This window comes from Scyliorhinus canicula, chromosome 1, assembly GCF_902713615.1.
Source record: "Scyliorhinus canicula chromosome 1, sScyCan1.1, whole genome shotgun sequence".
Classification (NCBI taxonomy): Eukaryota; Metazoa; Chordata; class Chondrichthyes; order Carcharhiniformes; family Scyliorhinidae; genus Scyliorhinus; species Scyliorhinus canicula.
In genome coordinates, this window is record NC_052146.1 from 38,753,841 (window position 1) to 38,775,659 (window position 21,819).

Below are 21,819 nucleotides of genomic sequence, written 5' to 3' on the forward strand. Positions count from 1 at the left end.
GACCAATTAACTGCACCATCAGTCCACACTCGATCATCAGTAAAATGATGGAAGAGGTCAACAACAGTGTTGTCAAGACAGCACGGTGGCACTGCTGCCCAACGGCGCTGAGGTCCCAGGTTCAATCCTGGCTCTGGGTTAAAGCTTTGACAGAGTCATCCAGACTTGAAACATTAGCTCCCTTCTCGCTCCACAGATGCTGTCAGCCATGCTGAGATTGTCCAGTATTTTCTGTCTTTGATTTCAGATTCCAGGATCCGCAGTAATTTTGCTTTAATCACCCATGTTTCTGATTTGAATTCCTCTTAGTTTCTTGCTTTACTACCTGCACTTGCACATAAATCCGGTCACTTTATGATTTATTGATTTGTAATGTTGTAGAGCAGCACTGAAATTGACTCGAATTTGGTGTATTCTGCACTGAAGCCAAACCTGCTTTGTTTGCTTATTGCTTTATGCTTTTTAGCTTTCTGATTTATCTTCTATGTTAACTGTTTTCTCATTTGTAGTTATTTTAAACCACATTCGCGCTGTTCAAGCTTTTAAAAAATCTCAGCTACTCCCGTGATCATGTTTATGTTGACTAACTGATCTTTCATTTAAATTCACACTTGTCTGCAGTTTCTGTGCTGGTGCTGGTTTTTATACAACAAAGGTATCGCTGTCAAGCAATTTTTTGGCAGAAGACCTGTAAATTCAAAAGTAGCGTAACCTGAAGTATAAAACCAATAGATGGATAAATGTAACATTCAATACAATTTAAAAGGAATGAGGTTTTGGATTTTTTTGGGTCCTCAGACTGGTTTAGCACAGTGGGCTAAACAGCTGGCTTGTAATGCAGAACAAGGCCAGCAGCGCAGGTACAATTCTCGTACCGGCTTCCCCGAACAGGCTCTGGAATGAGGCGACTAGGGGCTTTTCACAGTAACTTCATTGAAGCCTACTTGTGAAAATAAGCTATTATTATTATTACTACACCATTTTAATAATTTTCACCCTTTGGGCAGACTTGTATGGTCACTGTTCCAATTTACTTGCATACATTAATTTGTGTACCTCCACCGATTTTTTTATGTGTGCAGAATTTTCTAAATTTACAATTTTTAATTGTGCAGAAATAGAACTTGGGAGACTGGTGAGCTATACCTTGCGTGAATTTCATGATTTAAATTTTTTTTTTAAGAGTACCCAATTCATTTTTTCCAATTAGGGGCAATTTAGCGTGGCCAATCCACCTATCCTGCACATCTTTGGGTTGTGGGGGCGAAACCCACGCAAACGCGGGGAGAATGTGCAAACTCCACACAGGCAGTGACCCAGAGCCGGGATCGAACCTGGAACCTCGGCGCCATGAGGCAGCAGGACTAATCACTGTACCAACGTGCTGACGCTGTGGATTTCATGGTTGACAAAGTACATACAGTTGTAAAGATTTATAATTGGTCTACATCAGAACTGATGGATAATTTTGAAAGAAAAGTAAATTTATAGAAAATGTAACATTTTACTCAGTTGATTTATGGTGGTAGGTACAAATTCAACCCTTTCTGAAGAATCCTAGCTTGTTAAATTTCCAAGTTCATTCAATATGGGAAAATTTAGGGAATTAATCTGTAGTACTTCTATAAAAGAACAGCCCATATTTTGAAATGTCTAGTATTAAGAGGGTAAATTTCTATGTCTAATAATAGTTTGCATAGTACCTATAATGAAATAAAATCAAGGTGCTTCACAGGTGCATTAATGAATATAATTTGGCACCGAGCAACACAAGGCGGCATTGGGTCAGATGGCGAAAAGCATGGCTAAAGATGTAGGTTTTAAGAAAGGTGAGGTGCAGCAGCTTGGGGGCGAGGCAACTGATGGCAGAGCCACCTGTGGTGAACAATTCCATTCAGGAGGAGGCGAGGATCAGACAAGCCCCAATATCTTGGAGAGCTTTTTTAAAATAAATTTAGAGTGCCCAATTCAATGTTTTAAATTAAGGGGCAAGAGTGGCCAATCCACCCTCCTCTGCACATCTGTGGGTTGTGGGGATGAAACCCATGCAAACACAGGGAGAATGTTCAAACTCCACACGGACAGTGATCCAGAGCCGGGATCGAACTTGGGACCTTGCTGCTGTGGGGCAGCAGGGCTAACCCACTGCACCACCGTGCTGCCCGATACCTTGGAGAGTTGTGGGCTTGACGAAGATTACAGATTAGGAAGGAGCAAGGCCATGGAGAAATTTGAAAATTGAATTTTAATTTCAAAATGAAGATTTTGCTTGATCAGGAGTCAGTGTAGTTCAGCGGGAACACGGGTGATAGAGGAATAGAACTTTTACATTTAAAAAAAATATATATTTAGAGTACCCAATTATTTTTTTTTCCAATGGGCAATTTAGCGCGGCCAATCCACCTATCCTTCACATCTTTGGGTTCTGGGGGTGAAACCCACGCAGACACAAGGAGAATGTGCAAACTCAGCATGGATTGTGGTCCAGGGTCGGGATTCAAACCCGGGTCCTTAGTGCCGTAGTCCCAGTGATAACCACTGTGCCACGTGCCGCCCCGAGGAATAGAACTTGGTGGACATCCGATGGCGACGGTGGTATGAGTGATTGTACACAGGGTAGCTCCTGCTCAAAGTCATAGGAAAGAGCTCTTTTTACCTTCTATTGGGCGTAATTTTGGCGAAAAGGTGTCGTTGAAGGTTGGAGGAGTAGATTCACTCAGGAGTGGTATGTCCATTGGTTATCAAACCCAGCAGAAGACAGTAATGAAATGAAAATGAAAATCGCTTATTGTCACGAGTAGGCTTCAACGGAGTTACTGTGAAAAGCCCCTAGTCGCCACGGAGCCTGTCCGGGGAGGCTGGTACGGGAATCGAACCGTACTGCTGGCCTGCTTGGCATGTTACCATCCCTCCCCCTCCAGCGATTTAGCCGAGTGAGCTAAACTATGCCAAAGAGTTGGAGGAAATCTGTGGTGCAGCAGCCAGTGTGAGGATGGCAAAGGGGTGCAAGGTGGAAAGCCCCAGATGGAACAGTTGATGGCTTTCATTAAGGAGGAATTCCACCAGCAGAGGAAAGAAATGCGGGAGGATGGCTTGAAGACCATCAAATGGGCTGTGGCACCCCAAAGAGTTCGATGGAACAGTGCTTAGAGGTGCAGGGGATTGAAGGTGTGATCTTGGACCACCCAGATCATGTGGTTGCACTGAAGGCGGAGGTGGGGCTCTTAAGAAACTTTTGCAAAATGTTGAGGGAAACGGTGGAGGAGCAGGAGAACACCTCAAGAAGGCAGAACCTGCAAATAGTAGGCATGCCTGAAGGAGTGGAAGGTGTGAATGCCACGAGGTACGTCTCGAAGTTTCTGGCAAGGCTGGTGGCTGAGGCTCCTGAAGTAAACAGGTCCCTGAGCCAGGTCCCTCTTTGTCAAAGCAAAGGCAAAGTTTTGGGGTGCTCTTACCTGGCGAAATGATGGGGAAGTTTGAAGGTCGGGAATATTACTTTGAGATCCCAGAAGCGGCCGAGGACTTCAACTGGGAGCATAAACTGGGGGAGAACGGAGTGGACAATGTTTGGGAACCATGGTGTTGGTATTTTTGTAATGGTTGGGAATATGCTTGAAGTGGGGGTAGGGATTAGGGTTTTTTCGCTTCTTCTGGGTTTGGAGGGGGGTCCTTTTTTTGGGTTTGCTGTTTACTGTTGAGATTGAAGGGGTGGTAGGGGTGCAAAGATTATGTGGGGATGCATGTTACCATCCCTCCCCCTCCTGTTTTATGGGGCTGTTTGTGTTTTTTGTTTGTTTGCCTTGGGGGAGGTGACCTGGAGTTCAGGATGAGTCTTTGTTTGGTTGGGGAAGGGTAACCTCAGTGGGGCGCCTTCTTCCTTGAGCTGAGGAGTGGGGGGAGGTCATTGGGAGGAGCCATTGGGCAGGGGCTGCCACCCTAGCAGGTGAATGGAAGTGAGGTGGGGAAGAAGGCTGGGGGGGTGATGCAAAGCGGTGACTCGAAGCGGCAGGGGTTGAGGAGGGATGACATGGTCAGGGACAGAGATGGGGGCCATCTGGGATGGGCTAGATACAGGGTGGAATTAATGGACCTGGAGTTAAGTGGGGAAGATGATGGAGGATAGAAGTGAATGGAGATGTAAGCCTCCAGTAAGGTTTGTAACATGGAACGTCCGGGGACTTAATGGACCGGTTAAAAGATCGCAGGTGTTTGCCTACCTCGGAACTTGAAAGCAGAGGGAGTCTTTCTGCAGGAGATACACCTCCGTGTGAATGACCAGGTTAGGTTAAGGAAGGGGTGGATCGGGCAGGTTTTGCACTCCAGGTTTGATTCAAAATCGAGGGGAGTGGTGATTTTGGGGTCTGTGCTGGGACCACAACTTTTCACAATATACATTAATGATCTGGAAGGCACTGTTGCTAAGTTTGCAGATGATACAAAGATCTGTAGAGGGACAGGTAGTATTGAGGAAGCAAGGGGGCTGCAAAAAGATTTGGACAGGCTAGGAGTGTGGGCAGATGAAATACAACGTGGAAAAGTGTGAGGTTATGCACTTTCGAAGAAGAAATTTAGACATTGACTATTTTCTAAATGGGGAAATGCTTAGGAAATCAGAAGCGCAAAAGGACTTGGTTGTCCTTGTTCACGATTCTCTTAAGGTTAATGTGCAGGTTCAGTCGCCAGTTAGGAAGGCAAATGCAATGTTAGCATTCATGTCAAGAGGGCTAGAATACAAGACCAGGGATGTACTTCTGAGGCTGTATAAGACTCTGGTCAGACCCCATTTGGAGTATTGTGAGCAGTTGTGGGCCCCATATCTAAGGAAGGATGTGCTGGCCTTGGAAAGGGTCCAGAGGTGGTTCACAAGAATGATCCCTGGAATGAACAGCTTGTCATGTGAGGAATAGTTGAGGACTTTGGGTCTGTACTCGGTGGAGTTTAGAAGGATATGGGGGGATCTTATTGAAACTTGCAGGATACTGCAAGGCTTGGATAGAGTGGACGTGGAGAGGATGTTTCCACTAGTAGGAATAACTGGAACCAGAGGGCACAATCTCAGACCAAAGAGACGATCCTTTAAAACAGAGAATTTCTTCAGCCAGAGGGTGGTGAATCTGTGGAACTCTTTGCCGCAGGAGGCTGTGGAGGCCAATTCACTGAGTGTCTTTAAGACAGAGATAGATAGGTTCTTGATTAATAAGAGGATCAGGGGCTGTTTAGCTCACAGGGCTAATCGCTGGCTTTGAAAGCAGACCAAGGCAAGCCAGCAGCACGGTTCGATTCCCGTAACAGCCTCCCCGAACAGGCGCCGGAATGTGGCGACTAGGGGCTTTTCACAGTAACTTCATTTGAAGCCTACTCGTGACAATAAGCGATTTTCATTTCATTTTCATTTCATTTCGTTATGAGGAGAAGGCAGGAGAATGGGGATGAAAAAAATATCAGCCATGATTGAATGGCGGAGCAGACTCGATGGGCCGAGTGTCCTAATTCTGCTCCTATGCCTTATGGTCTTTTAATGAGCAAATAAAATGGGATTTGTGAGTGCGAAGGAGGTGAGGGATCCAGGTGAGAGATAAGGGATTGTGAGTGGGTATTGGAAGGGACGCCGGTGGTATTGGTAAACGTGTATGCCCCAAATTGGGACGATGTGAGTTTTATGAGGGGTTGCTGGTAGTGATCCTGGATTTGGCCACGCACCAGCTGATCATGGGAGGTGATTTTAATTGCGTTCTGGAGCCGAGGATGGATAGGTCGAGCCCCAGGTTGATGGGTAGGGTATGAATGGCAAAGGAGCTGGGTGGGTTTATGGAAAGGATGGGTATGGTGGATCCATGGCGCTTTCGGAACCCAGGGGGAAAGGAGTATTTCTTTTTTTTTTGCATGTTTATAAGGTGTATTTGAGGATTGATTATTTTGTGATGAGTCTGAGATTTTGGTTGGGGTAGAGGGGGCAGAGTACGTGGGGGTAGTTATTTCGGACCATGCGCCCCACTGGCTGGAGATTTGGATTAGACCGGGACGAGTGCTGAGGCCGGGGTGGAGGTTTGATTTGGAGTTGCTGGTGGGTGGAGGCTTTTGTAGCAAGGTGCAGGCAGCGATTAAGGATTATGAGGACTTTAATCAGAATGGGGAGGTTTTGGCTGCAATTTATTTGGGAAGCGCTGAAGGCAGTGATGGGGGGGGGGGGGGGGGGGGGGGGGGGAGTTCTTGTTCAAGGTTTACGCGGGGAAAGGAGGGAGGAATATGACCGCCTAATGAGTAAGATAATGGAGGTGGACAGGGAGTATTTGAAACTTAGCACTGTGGAGGGATTGGCGAGAAGGAAAAATTTATTGGGGCAATTTGACAGACTGACCACGGGAAGGGCAGTAGGGCAACTACGTTGGGGCAAGAAGGGTGCAATATGAGTATGGGGAGAAAGTGAGTTGTTGGCGCAACAGTTGCGGAGGCAGACCGCGTCCAAGGAAGTATTGAGGATATGGATGGGAGCAGGGATGTGGTATTGGAGCTAGGGAAGATAAATGAGCCGTTCAGGGAGTATTACCAGACCTTGTACGAGGTGGAACTGGGGCGAGAGGAGGGGGACATGGGACGGTTTCTGGATGAGCTGGAGTTTCCCCAGTTGGAGGAAGTGAATAGGCTGATGTTGGAGGAGCCCCTGTGGCCTGAGGGAGGTGCTGGATAGTTTCAGGGGTATGAAATCGGGGAAGGCCCCTGGGCCAGATGGGTATCTGGCGGAATTTTATAAAGCATTCGCAGTGGACTGTTGGGGGCATTTAATGAAGCACTGGAGTAGGGGGAGCTGCCGGAGACTATGACGTAGCCAGTGATCACGTTAATCCCGAAGAAGGGGAAGGACCCATTTGAATGTGGGTCATATCGGCCCATATCACTGTTGAACACAGATGTGAAAGTATTGGCAAAGTTGTTGGCGGGGAGGATGGAGAATTGTGTCCCGGGGTGGTTGCAGAGGATCAAGGGAGGCAGCTCGCGAGTAATATAAGAATGTTGAACGTAGTTATGAATCCGTCGGGAGCCCTGATGCTGGAGGTGGTGGTGTCCATGAACACGGAGAAGGCATTTGACCGGCTGGAGTGGCAGTTCTTGTTCGAGGTTCAGGGAAGGTTTGGGTTTGGGCCGAGATTAGCACAAGAGTAGCTGTATGGTTGGGTGGCCTATACGACTTCCTGCGGTTGGAAAAGATAAATTACGAGTTAAGGGGCTCAACAGAGAGGGTTGAGAAAAGGTGGGGGATGTTTGTGACCGTGTTTGGGGGGCTGTTCGTCGTTTGGGGGGGGTGAAAAAGGGCAAAAAGTTGTGCAAACTGTATAGTTGATTGTTGGGAAGTATGTTTCCTGGGGTATTTATGTGCTGTAACCTGTTTTGATACACGTTTGTAATGAAATACATTTTTTAAAAAAGGAATAAACTTTGTGCGAGTTAAGACATGGGCACCAGTGCTTCAGGGGGTTTTATGGAGGGTAGAATACAGGAAACTAGTCCCGAGTGCGCTGGCATGGTCATGTCCAAAAGTAACACAGGCATCAATGAGGGGGCTCAGATTAATGAATGTAAAGTGTGAGTCTATCATTGCCATGAAATATTTTAAAACTGTTTGATTAAAATTGTTCAAAAGTTCGGTACTGTGGCATTAACTCACCAAAGTACAGTTATACATAGAACATAGAAAATACAGCACAGAACAGGCCCTTCGGCCCGCTCTGCTTAACTGCTGCTTGTGAAAATTGCTGTCTTCCAAGTACTAAACTTCTAACAATGTTTCACACGAGTTATCCAAAGATAAATGGTACCAGTTTATTGTTGGGATTTCACACTTGAGTTAATGCAGACTTGGAAGCAGTTTTCTGCACATTGCTTCAGGAAAGATAGGAATCTCTGGGTAAATAGCTTGTGAGCTTTTGTAAAAACATGCAGTCTGGTACAGCATAGTTCAAATAAACTTTCAGGACATACTTTCTAAATAGTTTTCCTTCCTGAGTAATTGTTCAGTCATGGTTAAACACACAGAACCGCCTTGGAAGCCATTTAAAAGGGTAAAGATAATTTTGAAATGATTTTGCAGGTTACACTTTTTCAAATTTCTTGCCTTCCATTTTTATTTTTCAGAAAGGATACCTTGCACACTAACTAGAACTTACTGTTGACTGTTTGTTAAATGTTTGATAAATGTTTCATACATTCATTTAACTAGAGACGAGGGTTGGATGGGTCATGAGGGTAACAGTTAATTTGAAAGGTGAGGTGCTCAAATGAGAAGTTGTAAGCGTTAGGCGGAAGCGAGTGGTGTGACTTGATGCAGGCCATATTGTTGCCGTGGCAGCTTGGGCAGGGAAAATGGTGGAAAACATAACCAGGCAGGGAGGCATCGATAAGGGAGAAGATGGTGCCACTTGTCAACCAAAATGTTAATGCAGTCATTCACAATAAAGGTGTGAATGGGAAGTGTCTTCACAAGTGAAAGGATAATCTGGACAAGAAATGTGGGGCGGGACAGTGATTGCTGGCATAGTTGAAGTGGGTACAGGTGGCTGGAGTGAACGGATTGGGAAGGAGGTTAGCAAAGTTGGCATAAGAGGGTGGTGCGGCACTTGAAGCTGTGCCAGGTCGCATGGGGCTGGTTTAGCTCAGTGGGCTAGACAGCTGGTTTTAGGACAAGGCTAGCAGTGCGGGTTCAATTCCCATACCTGCTGAGAATTCTGATTTCTCCCTCTGTGTACCCAAACAGGCTGGAATATGGCGACTAGGGGCTTTTCACATTAATTTCATTGGAGTGTTAATGTAAGCCTACTTGTGACAATAAAGATTACTTTATTACTATAATGCCTTTGAATCTGCATTAAGTGATCCCTTCGATTCAATTGAGTACTTGGACACATTTCAACATTTTAAGAAGAAACTTGCATTTATTAGCACCTTCCATTTTGGAAAATATCACAAAAACTATATTACATGATTTAACACCTATTTATTTGCATAAAGTGCCTTTTTAATGTTTGCCAAAGCTCATTGTGAAGAAGTCAGAAATTCACAGTTTGATAACATCAAACCCTGCTTTAGTAATATAAGTATGTGGGATTAAAGGGATGGTGGTAACATGTATATAATTGGTCAGGGGATAAAGAGGCAGAGTTCTGGTGAACTGATGTTTTGATGACTGGGAAAAGTGTTAATTCGGGTTCTCCAGAGGTAGGTATTAGGACTGGTGCTTTTCTTATCTTTAAATGATCTAGACTTTGATATAGAGAGTATAGTTTTGAAGTTTGCGACTACATAAAGCTAGCATTACACTTCAGGTGGGCATGGACAGACTGGAGAAATGAGCAGACACAGGTAAAATGTAAATTAATATGGAAAAGTCTGAAATGATGTACTTTGGGAGGAACAAATAGGCACTATGTTGCTATTTTAAGGGACCTGGGTGTGCATACTCAAGTCTTTTTTAAGAGTGCCCAATTATTTTGCTTCCCAATTAAGGGGCAATTTAGCGAGGCTAATTCACCTACATTGCACATCTTTTTGGGTTGTGGGGGTGAGACCCACGCAGACACAGGGAGAATGTGCAACCTCCACACAGGCAGTGACCAGGGGCCACGATCGAACCAGAGTCCTCAATGCCTTGAGGCAGCAGTGCTAACCACTGCATCACCATGCTGTGATATTCACAAGTCTTTGAAGGGGATTGTCAAATTGATTAAGGTGTATAGAATACATGACTTTGTAAATAAGTGTATTGAATACAAAAGCAAGAATGTCATGCTTAACTTTTTATAAATTGCTAATTACATTTCAGCTGGAATACCATGTACAGATCTGGGTACCATACTATAGGAAGAGTGTAAAGATTTTGGAAAAGCTTCTGGATAACCAACTTCTGTTGGAAGTGAAGTATCTTTGTTATGTGGAGAGATTGGAGAAGCCAGGATTGTTCTTTTAGAAGAGATCTTAGAGGTAGTCAAACCTGAGGTGATTTAATAATTGAGTTGGTAATCGGAGATCATGGTTTAAAAATAATTTAACCTGGTGTTGTAAGACTTCTTACTGTGCTCACCCCAGTCCAACGCCGGCATCTCCACATCTTAAAAATAATTAGGCATAGGAACTAGAGGAGAAATGTGAATTTTTATTCCACAGAGGGTAGTGAAAGTCTGGAAGCAGATACAATAGTGACTTTTAAGAGGCACTTTGACGAATACATGAATAGGATGGGAACAGAGAGATTCGGACCCCGGAAGTGCAGAAGTTTTAGTTTAGACAGTCATCCCAATTGGCGAAGGCATGAAGGGCCGAATGGCCTATTCCTGTGCTATACTATTCTTTGGCGATAGAAGCAGACTCCATCAGCACTTTCAAAAGACAATTGGACATGTACTTGAAGAGGACTCCATTTGAGAGTTATTGGGGTAGGGAAATAAATTAACACTTTTAAAAAGCTGGACAGGCATGATTGGCTGAATGGCCCTTTGCTGTGATGTTTAATTTCTGTAATTCTGTTCTATCTACAGCTGACTATAGGGAGAGTGTCAAGTTTTTTTCAGTGCGACAGATGGTCTGATAGATGGTTTGAAAATTTAAAAGATTTAAATGTATGCTAGTTTTTATCTGTATTGTTTCCTTGTTGGTTAGTAATTTTTTCTCTCCTAATACCTGAATTTATGTTCCGCATCTTTTTGTGAATGTGATGCTTTAAATGATTTCATTTAAGATGGAAATGCAAATACAACTCTTCTCCGGAAAATGCCTGAGAGCGGGTTCAATTCCTGTATCAGCTGAAGTTATTCACGAAGGTCCTGCCTTCTCAAGCTTGCCCTTGCCTAAGGTGTGGTGACCCTCTGGTTAAATCACCACCAGTCGAACTGGGAGAAACCACTGCGGTGCCGTTCAGCACTGGTTTCCATAAACGTGTTCCACGCGTAACGGTGCTTGGGGGAGCTCATAGGCGATCGGAGGTCCCCGGGTGGTCGGGCTCTGGGCAGGATGGTACCCTGGGGGGCACCCCTGATACCACCTGGACACCTTGATTATGCTGCCTGGGCACCCTGGTGCTGTTGGGGTGCCCAAGTGGCACGGCCAGGTAATGCCTGTAATTGAAGTACTTGGGTTTGTCTCTTTTGAATAACATATACAGTACCACTGGAGAATACTAAATATAATCCTTGCTCCTTTTTGCCTTTTGTATAATCATCAGTTGCAGACACGTTGCTTCGTCATTAGACTTTATATCCTTGAACTTGATGTAAAACAGCTGAAAGATTCTATTCCTTAGCTGTTGCATCTTCAAATCAGTGAACTCTTGCTAACCTGTGACATCATTTAGAAAGTAATCGAAAGCAGATTTTTGTATAAAGTTCTGCATATGAAGCAAAAAACAAAGGCTAATTATTTTCTTTGCTTGGTTTCAACATCTTAACTTGCTGCAGAAGACATGTTTCACAATTCAGTAAGGCATTGTAGACCAGGAACAATGTAGTAATTCACCTATGAGCCATGAATAGTCTTCTATGTACTTTAAGTTACATTTTTCTTGCACGCATGTATGCTTGTTAATTTGCATGGAACAGTAAAATGGGAAAACATTAAGGGCAGCCAACAGTTTGCAGAAGGAATAGGATCAGTTATGCAATTGAGCAGAAAATGAAACGTAACACTGTATAGATTGGGAGGTACAAAAGTGCATTAGGGACTTGTACATTTGTGACATTCAAATTTGAAATGATATGAAAACAATCTTTTTAAAACCTGTTTTTGCATAGCCAAGAACAAGACTTTGGGTTGACTGAAGCATTATTTTGCACAATATATAAGGCATTGTACCAACAGTTCAATGTGATGCCTCTAGTGTGCAGGTGAATGAGAGTTGACAGTAGAAGCAGACTTTGTGCTAATTTGCGTCTCATTTTCAGCCTATACCACTGGCTAGGAGCAATGTGAAAAGAGAGCCAAATATGCAAATCCCTCCCTGGCGTACACAGACTCTCCAATGGCAAGTCCTCAGCTGTGCCTCCTTGTGGCAACATGGAAAATGAGTCCTGTTTAGCTCCAGGATAAAGCTTCAGAGGAACTTGGAGATGTTTGGCACCCTCCAGACATGATGTGTGCAGGCCCACTGGCATGTGGACATGCCCTGACACTCGTGAGCTAAACTCCCAGCTGTAGGCAAATAGCTACACTGCTTTGTGGATACTACAGGAGAGTTGGAGGCCAAGAGAGCAAATTCTGATACAATCTGGATCTTTGTCTAAATGTGTCATTCGTCCGGCAACAGCAACCAAGCTGGTTTCAGAGGCAGTGCTTTACAATCTTTCAGATTCATCCAGGGAGAATGAGATGGGAATTCTAATGTTTGGCCATTCCAGGGTCCCCATAAACTTATCCAGGTTTGCACCCTGGAAAGGACACTCGTTTTCAGAATTTACCATAACATGAGAGAGCAATTACGAGTGCTCAACCATCTTGAGAAATGGTGCTATGGGCTGTTCCAATGGTGGGAGCAACCACCCAGCTCAAGTCGGGCAGCTCCTGACTAGTAAGGGGCTGACCTGCCTTGGTTCATCAGCATCAGTGGGTGAGTTTCTGTTTGATTGGACAGAATCCATTGCGAGCAAAAAAATGATAATTCTTCATGTAGCATGCTGGAACATCAGGACCATGTGTTCAGGATGATACGACAACTCGCAGCTGGTCAGTAATGCATGCAAGATAGCTGTGATTGACATGGAACTTGACTGATTAAACATAGGTTTTCTACAAGAGACCAGGCTTGCCACGAGAAGATCACTTAAAAAAAAAAAAAAATTACATGTTCATCTGACAGGGGAAGAGTTCAGAGGAAAAGCTTGAGCAAGGTGTAGGCTTCACTGTAAGGAATTCACTACTGTCAATGATCGAAACCCCCCCCCCCCCCCACACACACACACACACACACACACACACACACACACACACACACACACAGGATGCAGACTGCGTTCTCTCCTTCTGACTCTCTCAACTCAACTCAAACAGTCAGTTATTTATTTGAATATCCATGCTCCAACACTGTGCTCCATTAGAGATGAAAAGACCAGTTCTATGAGACACTCGACATTGCTATCAGCCAGAACCTCACCCACTGTGAAATTTCAGGCATCATGGTCTGGGAATTATTAATGAGAATGGACAGAAACTAATTGAGGTTTGTGTAACAACCCTCCTTCAGAATAAACCGTGCCGCAAGTTGTCCTAGAAACATCCAAGACCATGGTATTGGCACCATCTGATCGTCCTCAGACGTGACACTCTGAACAACATTCTGAACACAATCGGCATGTGATACATATCGCTCCCTGGCGTTCAGCAGGGTTAGAGCGAAACCCATGGATGTTTTTCCATTCAAAGTAGAATTGCCGTCCTTTTACTAATAATAAAAAGAAGAAGAATCGCTAATTGTCACAAGTAGGCTTCAATGAAGTTACTGTGAAAAACCCCTAGTCGCCACATTCCGCACCTGTTCTGGGAGGCTGTTACGGGAATTGAACCCGCGTTGCTGGCGTTGTTTGGTATTATAAACTAGCTGTTTAGCCCATTGTGCTAAACCATAATTTATCATTGTCCGTCCTACTGCCTACCCAGATAAAAAACATACCCTCTGGCATCCCCACATAGAGTGCAGAAGTGAAATGGAACACACTTTGAGACACCATCAACAAAACTGCATTCTAAAAATATGTGAAGCAAGAGCAGGAAAACGGTGACTGGTTCAAGGTTAACATCACTATGATGGAACCTGTCATTGAATTCAAGCAGTCTGCTCCCATTAAATACAGGAAAGATGAGCAAGAATGCTTTAAGAGCTTTTGGTGGTGCGCCAACTTGTTGCAACTTTGCCACCATACTCAGATGTCCTCTGACACAGGGAATGGCGGGTCATATATGAAGGGATAAAAAGGCAATGGGTCTATCAGCAAAGAAAGTGGCTCCATGGTAAACAAATGGCTGGGGAGGCTGCAGTAAACAGTTGGAGAGATGGAAGGGGCTCTACCTTTTAATTGAACTCTAGGGATAACGATCATTCTGGAAGCTCTAGACGTTATAGAAAGCTTGCCTGTAATCGAAGCGCTTAGCAAAGCTCCAGGTACTAACACTATGCTGTCTGACCACATCAAACATGGGAAACTAGCACTCGTGCAATATCTGCACAAACTTCTCTCTGTTGGAGGGAGGGTGCAGTGCCTCAGGTTATGCATGGTACAAAGACTGAGATAAAAGGTAACCACAGCAATTGCAGCAACTATGAGGAATTACCCTGCTGGGCAAACTGCAGATCCCAATGTGATTTCAGAACTGGAGAATCTACAGTAGACATGATTTTGTCTAGAGCTGGAAGACAAATATCATGAACACTGCAATGTGTGGCCACGTGTACAAGTTTAATTCTGTTTCAAAGGGAAGATGCATGGATTGGCGAGGGGACACCGAGGATAATAAAATCGTACCAAGTGTACGGGGTACTGATGATACAAAATGTCGGGATTGCAATTCCTAAACTGACGTTAGGGGTCAGGCACACCACGGCAGCACATCGTCAGTGGGTGGGTCAAAATGAAATAAAAATGAAATGGAAATCGCTTATTGTCACGAGTAGGCTTCAATGAAGTTACTGTGAAAAGCCCCTAGTCGCCACATTCCGGCGCCTGTCCGGGGAGGCTGGTACGGGAATCGAACCGTGCTGCTGGCCTGCTTGTTCTGCTTTAAAAGCCAGAGATTAGCCCTGTGAGCTAAACCAGCCCCTCCCTGGCTGCACGGAGTGTCTCTGATTTTTTTAATGTTGCTAAATTCTATTGGCAGAGATGAGACACTTTTCTGTGCAGGCTTCACCAAAAGGGGAGGCTAACAGGATGACAACCAACTGAAACACAAACTAATTACCCTCAATGCTCAGTACACATAGTGACGCCATTGTTTAATTCTTAAATGTTTCCGGCATTCTAATGTGACAAGAACCGATCCTGGCGGAAATGGGATTCACAATTATTTCATTTGCCAGAACAGTCAATTGGAAACTGGAAACATTATCATTTTTTAAAAATGCAGAGTGCCCAATTATTTTTTTCCAATTAAGGGACAGTTTAGCATGGCCAATCCACCTACCCTGCACATCTTTGATTTGTGGGGTGAGACTCTCACAAACACTGGGAGAATGTTAAAACCTGGGTCCTCAGCGCCACGAGGACCATTTGTGCAGTTTCTTGTCACCTTGCTGTGGCAAGGATTTCAGGGAAATGCCTTGTGCCCCTCCCCAGGTCCTCTTGCTGAATTATGCTCCCTAATAATGCTGCAAAACACGAGTGCCCTCTGTTTGCCGAAATACAACTATTTCTGACCATAGGATTTATGTTGCTGTCTGAAGAGGAATGGAAATTTCAGGAATTTTGACACTTCAGCCTAAAGAGATGACAAGGGGATTGCTAAATAATTAAATGGCATGGATGGATGAGAGAATTGCATCTACCCTGTCTAGTCCTGTTTCCCCCCCTCATTCTTCTAAACTCCGAGAGTGGACTCTAGCATTTTTCCCCATTACCGATGTCTGGCTGCCTGGTCTACATTATAGTTTCTCTCTAGCTCCCTTTTTAAATAGTGCGTTGCTTGCTAGCAGCTAGAAAATGGAAGTAGTTCTCCTCTGTGATTTAGATTTATTGTCACATGTACTGAGGCACAATGAAAAGTATTGTTCTGCGTACAGTCTAGGCAGATCGTTCCATACATGAAAAACATAGCACGTATGATCGATACATAATATAAATACATAAACATTGGGTGAAGCATTTGGAGTGTAGTGCTGTACAGTCGAGAAGATGCATGGAGAGATCAGTTCAGTCCATAAGAGGGTCATTCAGGAGTCTGGTAACAGTGGGTGTTTTCAGACGTTTGTATCTTCTGCCCAATGGCAGAGGTTTAAAGAAAGAATTTGGTGCCAAAAGCATAAACGTACTGAGTGTGCGACCTGCTCACTGCTGCTGTTTATAGTCAGAAGACTGCACACAGCCTCATTTTGTTCTCATTTAAAAGCAGGTAGCGGCTGCTATTCTCAATGTAAATGCCGGTCAGTAGTGGCTGTTGGGCACTTCTCCCACGACCACTGGGCTATGCCGAAACCTATCTCTGCACAACCGTCCCACGACCCACCCATGGGTCGCGAACCGCACTTTGAAAAAACCCTGCCGTAGAGGCTTTTACAGTCGGCTTTTGTCTTCCCACAAGCTTACTCTTGTATTCTGTTTTTCCCTGCTTAATCAATCCACGGTTGCACAGTGGGTAGCACTGTTGCTTCATAGCGCCAGGGTCCCAGCTTCGATTCATGGCTTGGGTGACTGTGCGGACTCTGCACGTTCTCCCTGTGTCTGAGTGGGTTTCCTTCGGGTGCTCTGGTTTCCTTCCACCAGTCCCAAAAGACATGCTGTTAGGTTATCTGGACATCCTGAATTCTCCCTCCGTGTACCAGAACAGGTGCCGGAAAATGGCGAATAGGGGCTTTTCACGGTAACGTCATTACAGTGTTAATGTTAGCCTACTTGTGACATAAAGATTATTATTTATTATTATTATCCTTTTTGCCCTGTTTTGCTGAATTCTAAACTGCTCCGATCCTGGAGTCTGCTGTTTGTTCTGGCCAATATGTATGCCTCTTCCTTGGATTTAATACTATCTCTAATTTCACTTGTAAGCCATAGTTTGGCCACCTTATTTTTGTGCCAGACAGGAATGAACAATTGTTGCAGTTTACCCATGTGCTCTTTGAATATTTGCCATTGCCTATCCACCGTCTTTCCTGTAAGTAATGTTCCCCAATCTATCATAGCCAAGTTGTGCCTCATACCATTGTAGTTTCCTTATTTAGATTCAGGACGCTAATCTCAGAATCAAATACGTCACTCTCCATCATGATGAAGAATTCTATCATATTATAGTTGCTGATCCCCAAGTGATGCCACAACTCGTTCCAGAACTAGATTGCCAATTATTTACTTCTTATTCCATAATACCCAGTTTAGGACGGCTTGTTCTCTCGTTGGTTCCTCAACGTATGGTCCAGAAAACCATCTTGTACACACTCTAGGAATTCCTCCTCTATGGTATTGTTACTAGTTTGATTTTCCCAATCTATAAGCAGATTGAAGATTTAGGTAGACAGAGTTGTTCAAAGCACCCACATTTAATTTCTAAATTAGTATTGTTGAACTAAAATACTGGATGATCTTATCCTTGACGTGAAAAAAGCAAGACCATTAAAGAAAATTGACGTTGAATTATGCTCATTTAACATTTCTACCTTCTCTAACTCAGGTAAAACTACGATGTCAGAAAGGCATTCCACCCTCACTACGAGGTCGAGCTTGGCAGTACTTGTCAGGAAGCAAAGTAAAAATGGAACAGAACCATGGAAAGTTTGATGTGAGTATAAACAAAACCGAATTTGCCGTGGCTATTATTAAAATATTCACTGTTAATGTTATGAGGAAATCTTAATGAATGTCTATACACCACTGATGCCACTGATTGGTTTAAAGAGCTTTCTCTCCACCTTTCTTCCTTAAGTCCTTGACTCCTTTGCTGGAGTAAGGATCCAACGGTGCTTCATCTTCTAGCACTGTGCCCAAGTTCCTACTTGAGCCTAGGTAGTGACTACGTGGAAACTGCCAATCAGTGAAGCAGTTCACACATGTTTCCCATGGGAGTCAGTCATTGTATTTCTTCAGAATGGAAACCCAAATTTTATCTATCTGCCTCCTCTTTAAACCAGTATCCTGACAACTCCTCTTCCTGGCCACAGTTTGAGCCTGAGCTAAACTGTTTGCAAGTTGGGCGATTTAATTTACCAAACTTCGCTTCTGGCTCCAATCCCATCAATTACCAAGATTTCCTGCTTTGATTTCCGTTACATGCCTGTAATTGCCTCAGTTCATCTGTTGAAACTCAACGTGTTGCAAAATTACTGTGCCACTATTTTGACATCTTGATGTAAAAATTCTCATGGTTGATTTCAGATCCCTCCATGGCCTTGCTCCTCCTTGTTGCCTCGCAATGCTCCGTGATCTTCTAATTCTGATCTCTGGTGCATCCATGGTTTTAATTCCTGCATTATTGGTGGCTGTGCTTCGGTTGCCTGGGACCCAAGAGTTGAAATCCCCTCTCTACACCTCTCTACCTTGTTTCCCTCCTTTAAGACGTTTCTCAAAACCTACCATTGTGTCCAAGCTTTTTGGTCATATGACCTCATAATCTCGGTGTCTCGGTACCATACTTTGTTTTATAATGTTCCTGAGAAGTACTTGGAGATCTTTCCTTACGTGAAAGATAGTATATCAATTGTTGACATATTGCACTATATAAATGTTGTTATCATAACTCAGTAAAGAATAAAAGATTGGCAAATTTGCTAAACCCAGATTTTACAAAACCCTGAAGTAGTCTGCTTAAAAGCAATCATGTTATGTTTATAAAATATTTTCTTTTAAAAAATAAATAAAAATAAAATCAATTTAGAGTACCCAATTATTTTTTTTTCTAATTAAGGGGCAATTTAGTATGGCCAGTCCACCTAACCAGCACCTCTTTGGGTTGTGGGGGTGAAACCCACACAGACACGGGGAGAATGTGCAAATTCCACACAAACAGCGACCCGGGGCCAGAATCGAACCTGGGTCCTCAGCGCTGTCGGCAGCAGTGCTAACCACTGCGCTATCGTGCTCCTCCTTTTATAAAATATTTTAACAATAAAATATCCTGTTATTTTAAGTTGTAGTTGGTACAGTTTGAAAGCTTGCAAACATTTTTATACTGAATCAAAATAATTATTCTTTAGGAAATGGATCAGGCACCTGGAGATCCAACCTGGCTTGATGTAATAGAAAGAGACCTGCATCGCCAATTTCCTTTTCATGAGATGTTTATTGCTAGAGGAGGCCATGGGTAAGCTCATGCTTTTTGCACTTGATGTACTTAATGATGTAAAGTGCAGTGATAAAGGAAAGATGATTCCTACTGAAAGGGCAGTTTAATAAAAAATACTTGGGAATCATTTAAATCGATTATTTTTATTACAATGTGAAGCCCTAAGTGCATTTATCTGAAATTATACTTCATGTAAGCAGATATGCTGGAGTGAGGCACGACAGCTCTGTATGAAGCTGTAACAATTAGAAGGGTACAAAACTTTAAGTTGATTCTTGCAAGAACAAAGTACTTTAGGTATTTTGGGTATTTACAATGGAGGAATGTGTGCTCATAACCAAAGCTAGGTCTAAGTGTTAAGGAAAGTTTTTTTTTGTTCCCTTTTGTTTCCAAATTCAGGTTGTTCTTTGTTTTATTTTAGGCAACAAGACCTTTATAGAGTTCTAAAAGCATACACCATTTACAGGCCAGAGGAGGGGTACTGTCAGGCACAGGCTCCAATCGCTGCTGTTCTTCTTATGCACATGCCTGCTGAGGTAACTGAACTACATATTTTTTTCTCATTGTTTAAAACCAATTCGGAAGTCGATTTAGAGAAATTTGTTTTGAGTGTTCAAAATTTCACAAAATAGGGAAGCTCCATAAACGTGTGATAAAGTTGCAGGCCAGCACTTCCCCACATTGAGGGAAGGAAAAATCAGAAGTAGAGTTGAAGCCACCCCCATCCCCCGCACTACTGTTGTGTGTCTTTGTCTCCACTTGCAGAGAACTATCAACCTCCAAACGTGTGACCTAACTAATTGAGCATGGTGCCTGGTTTTCCTCTGGGAAGAGAAGTAAACAATTAAAATAGTTGAAGAGAAATAATGTTTTTTTAAATAAAAAGCTGCCCTTTTCCGAAGCTAACAATTTATCCTTGTATGAAGTTCCACAAGTGGCAGCCTCCTGTTACCACATATAACTGCCTATGTTTCCTCGCATACAAGGCTGCACACACAATGGCAGAATGTACACACAAATGGAATATTTTTATCTACTTTGGTTTATCACATTTCTGGTATTGTCTAATGCAAATTTCTGTCACACTTGGATTTGCGCCTGTTGCTCCTTCAGTAAACAGTGACGGGTTCAAAAACAGCTTCTTCTTCACTGTTACCAAACTCCTGAATGGCCCTCTTATGGACTGAACTGATCTCTCCACACATCTTCTCGACTGAGTAATACTACACTCCATATGCTTCACCAGATATCTGTGGATATGTATTGACATTGTTTATCTGTCGTATGTCCTATGATTTTTTTCATGTGTGGAACAATCTGTCTGGACTTTGCGCAGGACTGTACTTCGGTACACGTGACAAATCCAAATCCAATTCAGTAGTAAGTCACAATTTGGTGGCTCCATGTGTAAATTGATTTATCAATCAAATAAAGTAGTTGGGTGCTTTAAACATTTGTGAAAACAAATTCAGAATCACTTAGAATGTAAGTTCTATCCAATAAAAGTAATGCCAGAGCAAGTTAAAGCTCCCAAAATACTTTTAAAAAAAAAACAATAATAAATTTAGAGTGCCCAATTATTTTTTTTCCAATCTAGGGGGCAATTTAGCGTGGCCAATCCACCTAACCTGCATATTTGTGGGTTGTGGGGGTGTAACCTACGCAGACACGTGGAGAATGTGCAAACTCCACACAGTCAGTGACCCAGGGCTGGGATCGAATCCGGGTCCTCAGTGCTGTAGGAAGCAGTGCTAACCTCTGCATCACCATGCTGCCCTCTAAAATACTTTTTCTGGGCAAGTATTTCATCAACTATTTCCAATCCATCTGGTTTGACAACTATGGGATCAAACCTTTTCTCATATTTCTGATGAACCTTAAAAAATAGTTCTTTTACAACATGATTGTAACTTGTATAGAGTCCTTTGTCTGTGATTGCTTTCAATTAAGTTTTTTAAATCTGGAGGTCTTGCCTTCATCCAAAAATCTTGAGTTGAGTTTTCTATTCTTACAATGCCATATGTATGGTCACATATAATATTATTTGTCATGCATCAACATGATTCTTCACTGCATTTGACAAAGTATGCCTCCTCTTGGAATGGGGTTTCTGATTAATTTTAATTCTGAAATAAATTGAACAGCAGTATAAAGTCCTGGTTCGATCACTGTGTTTAGTTCAGGACATTATATCATTGGCTTTGAAAGGAGTCCAGCATAAGTGTACTAGCTGGACTCTAAAGGTTAAAATCGGAGGGGTTATTACACAAACTAGGTTTTTTGAAAGGGCGATTGATCCAGTTTTTCAAGATATTAATGAGAACTGATAGAGTAAATGGAGAGCGATTGTTTCTGCTGCTCGGGAGCCAAAGACTCGGAGACATGGCCTAAAAATTAGGGCCATACCTTTTGGGAATAACGTTAAACACTTCTACACACAAAAGATGATATTCTCTTCCATAAATGGTAGGTAATGCTTGGTCAATTATTTTTAAAATGGAGCTTTATAGATTTTTATTAATCAAAGGTTAAAAGATACGGGACACAGACAGGTTATGTGGAGTTGAATCATAGATCAACCATGATTCTTGTTGAATGGTGAAAAAGGTTTGAGGCTAATTGGCTTACTTCAGTCCCTAAAGTTTGAAAAAGCAGCTATCGAAAGAGTTATTTTTCATTTTAAGGAGCATATTTCACCTGCTGTAGAAACTTCTCATTTTGGGTGTTGGGTTCACAGTTCCAAGTCTTTAGGTACCTTACCTGTCTGAATCCTAATGGCTGACCTGGAGTAGTCTATTCCAGGAGACTATTCCACTAGCAGGTGGGAAATATCTTAATTTGCTAATGACAAAATATGACAATGCC

The 21,819-nt window shown here is 43.1% G+C and overlaps 1 protein-coding gene across 1 annotated transcript in view; it reads left to right on the forward strand.

The window, feature by feature from the left end:
- The window catches only part of tbc1d10ab (TBC1 domain family, member 10Ab), a 91,568-nt gene that overhangs the window by 37,148 nt on the left and 32,601 nt on the right, over positions 1 to 21,819 (forward strand). Inside the window, exons 3-5 of the mRNA XM_038786153.1 lie at positions 17,347 to 17,454; positions 18,866 to 18,972; positions 19,376 to 19,490. Coding sequence (XP_038642081.1) covers positions 17,347 to 17,454; positions 18,866 to 18,972; positions 19,376 to 19,490 — 330 coding nt within the window. The remainder of the gene's footprint in view (positions 1 to 17,346; positions 17,455 to 18,865; positions 18,973 to 19,375; positions 19,491 to 21,819) is intronic.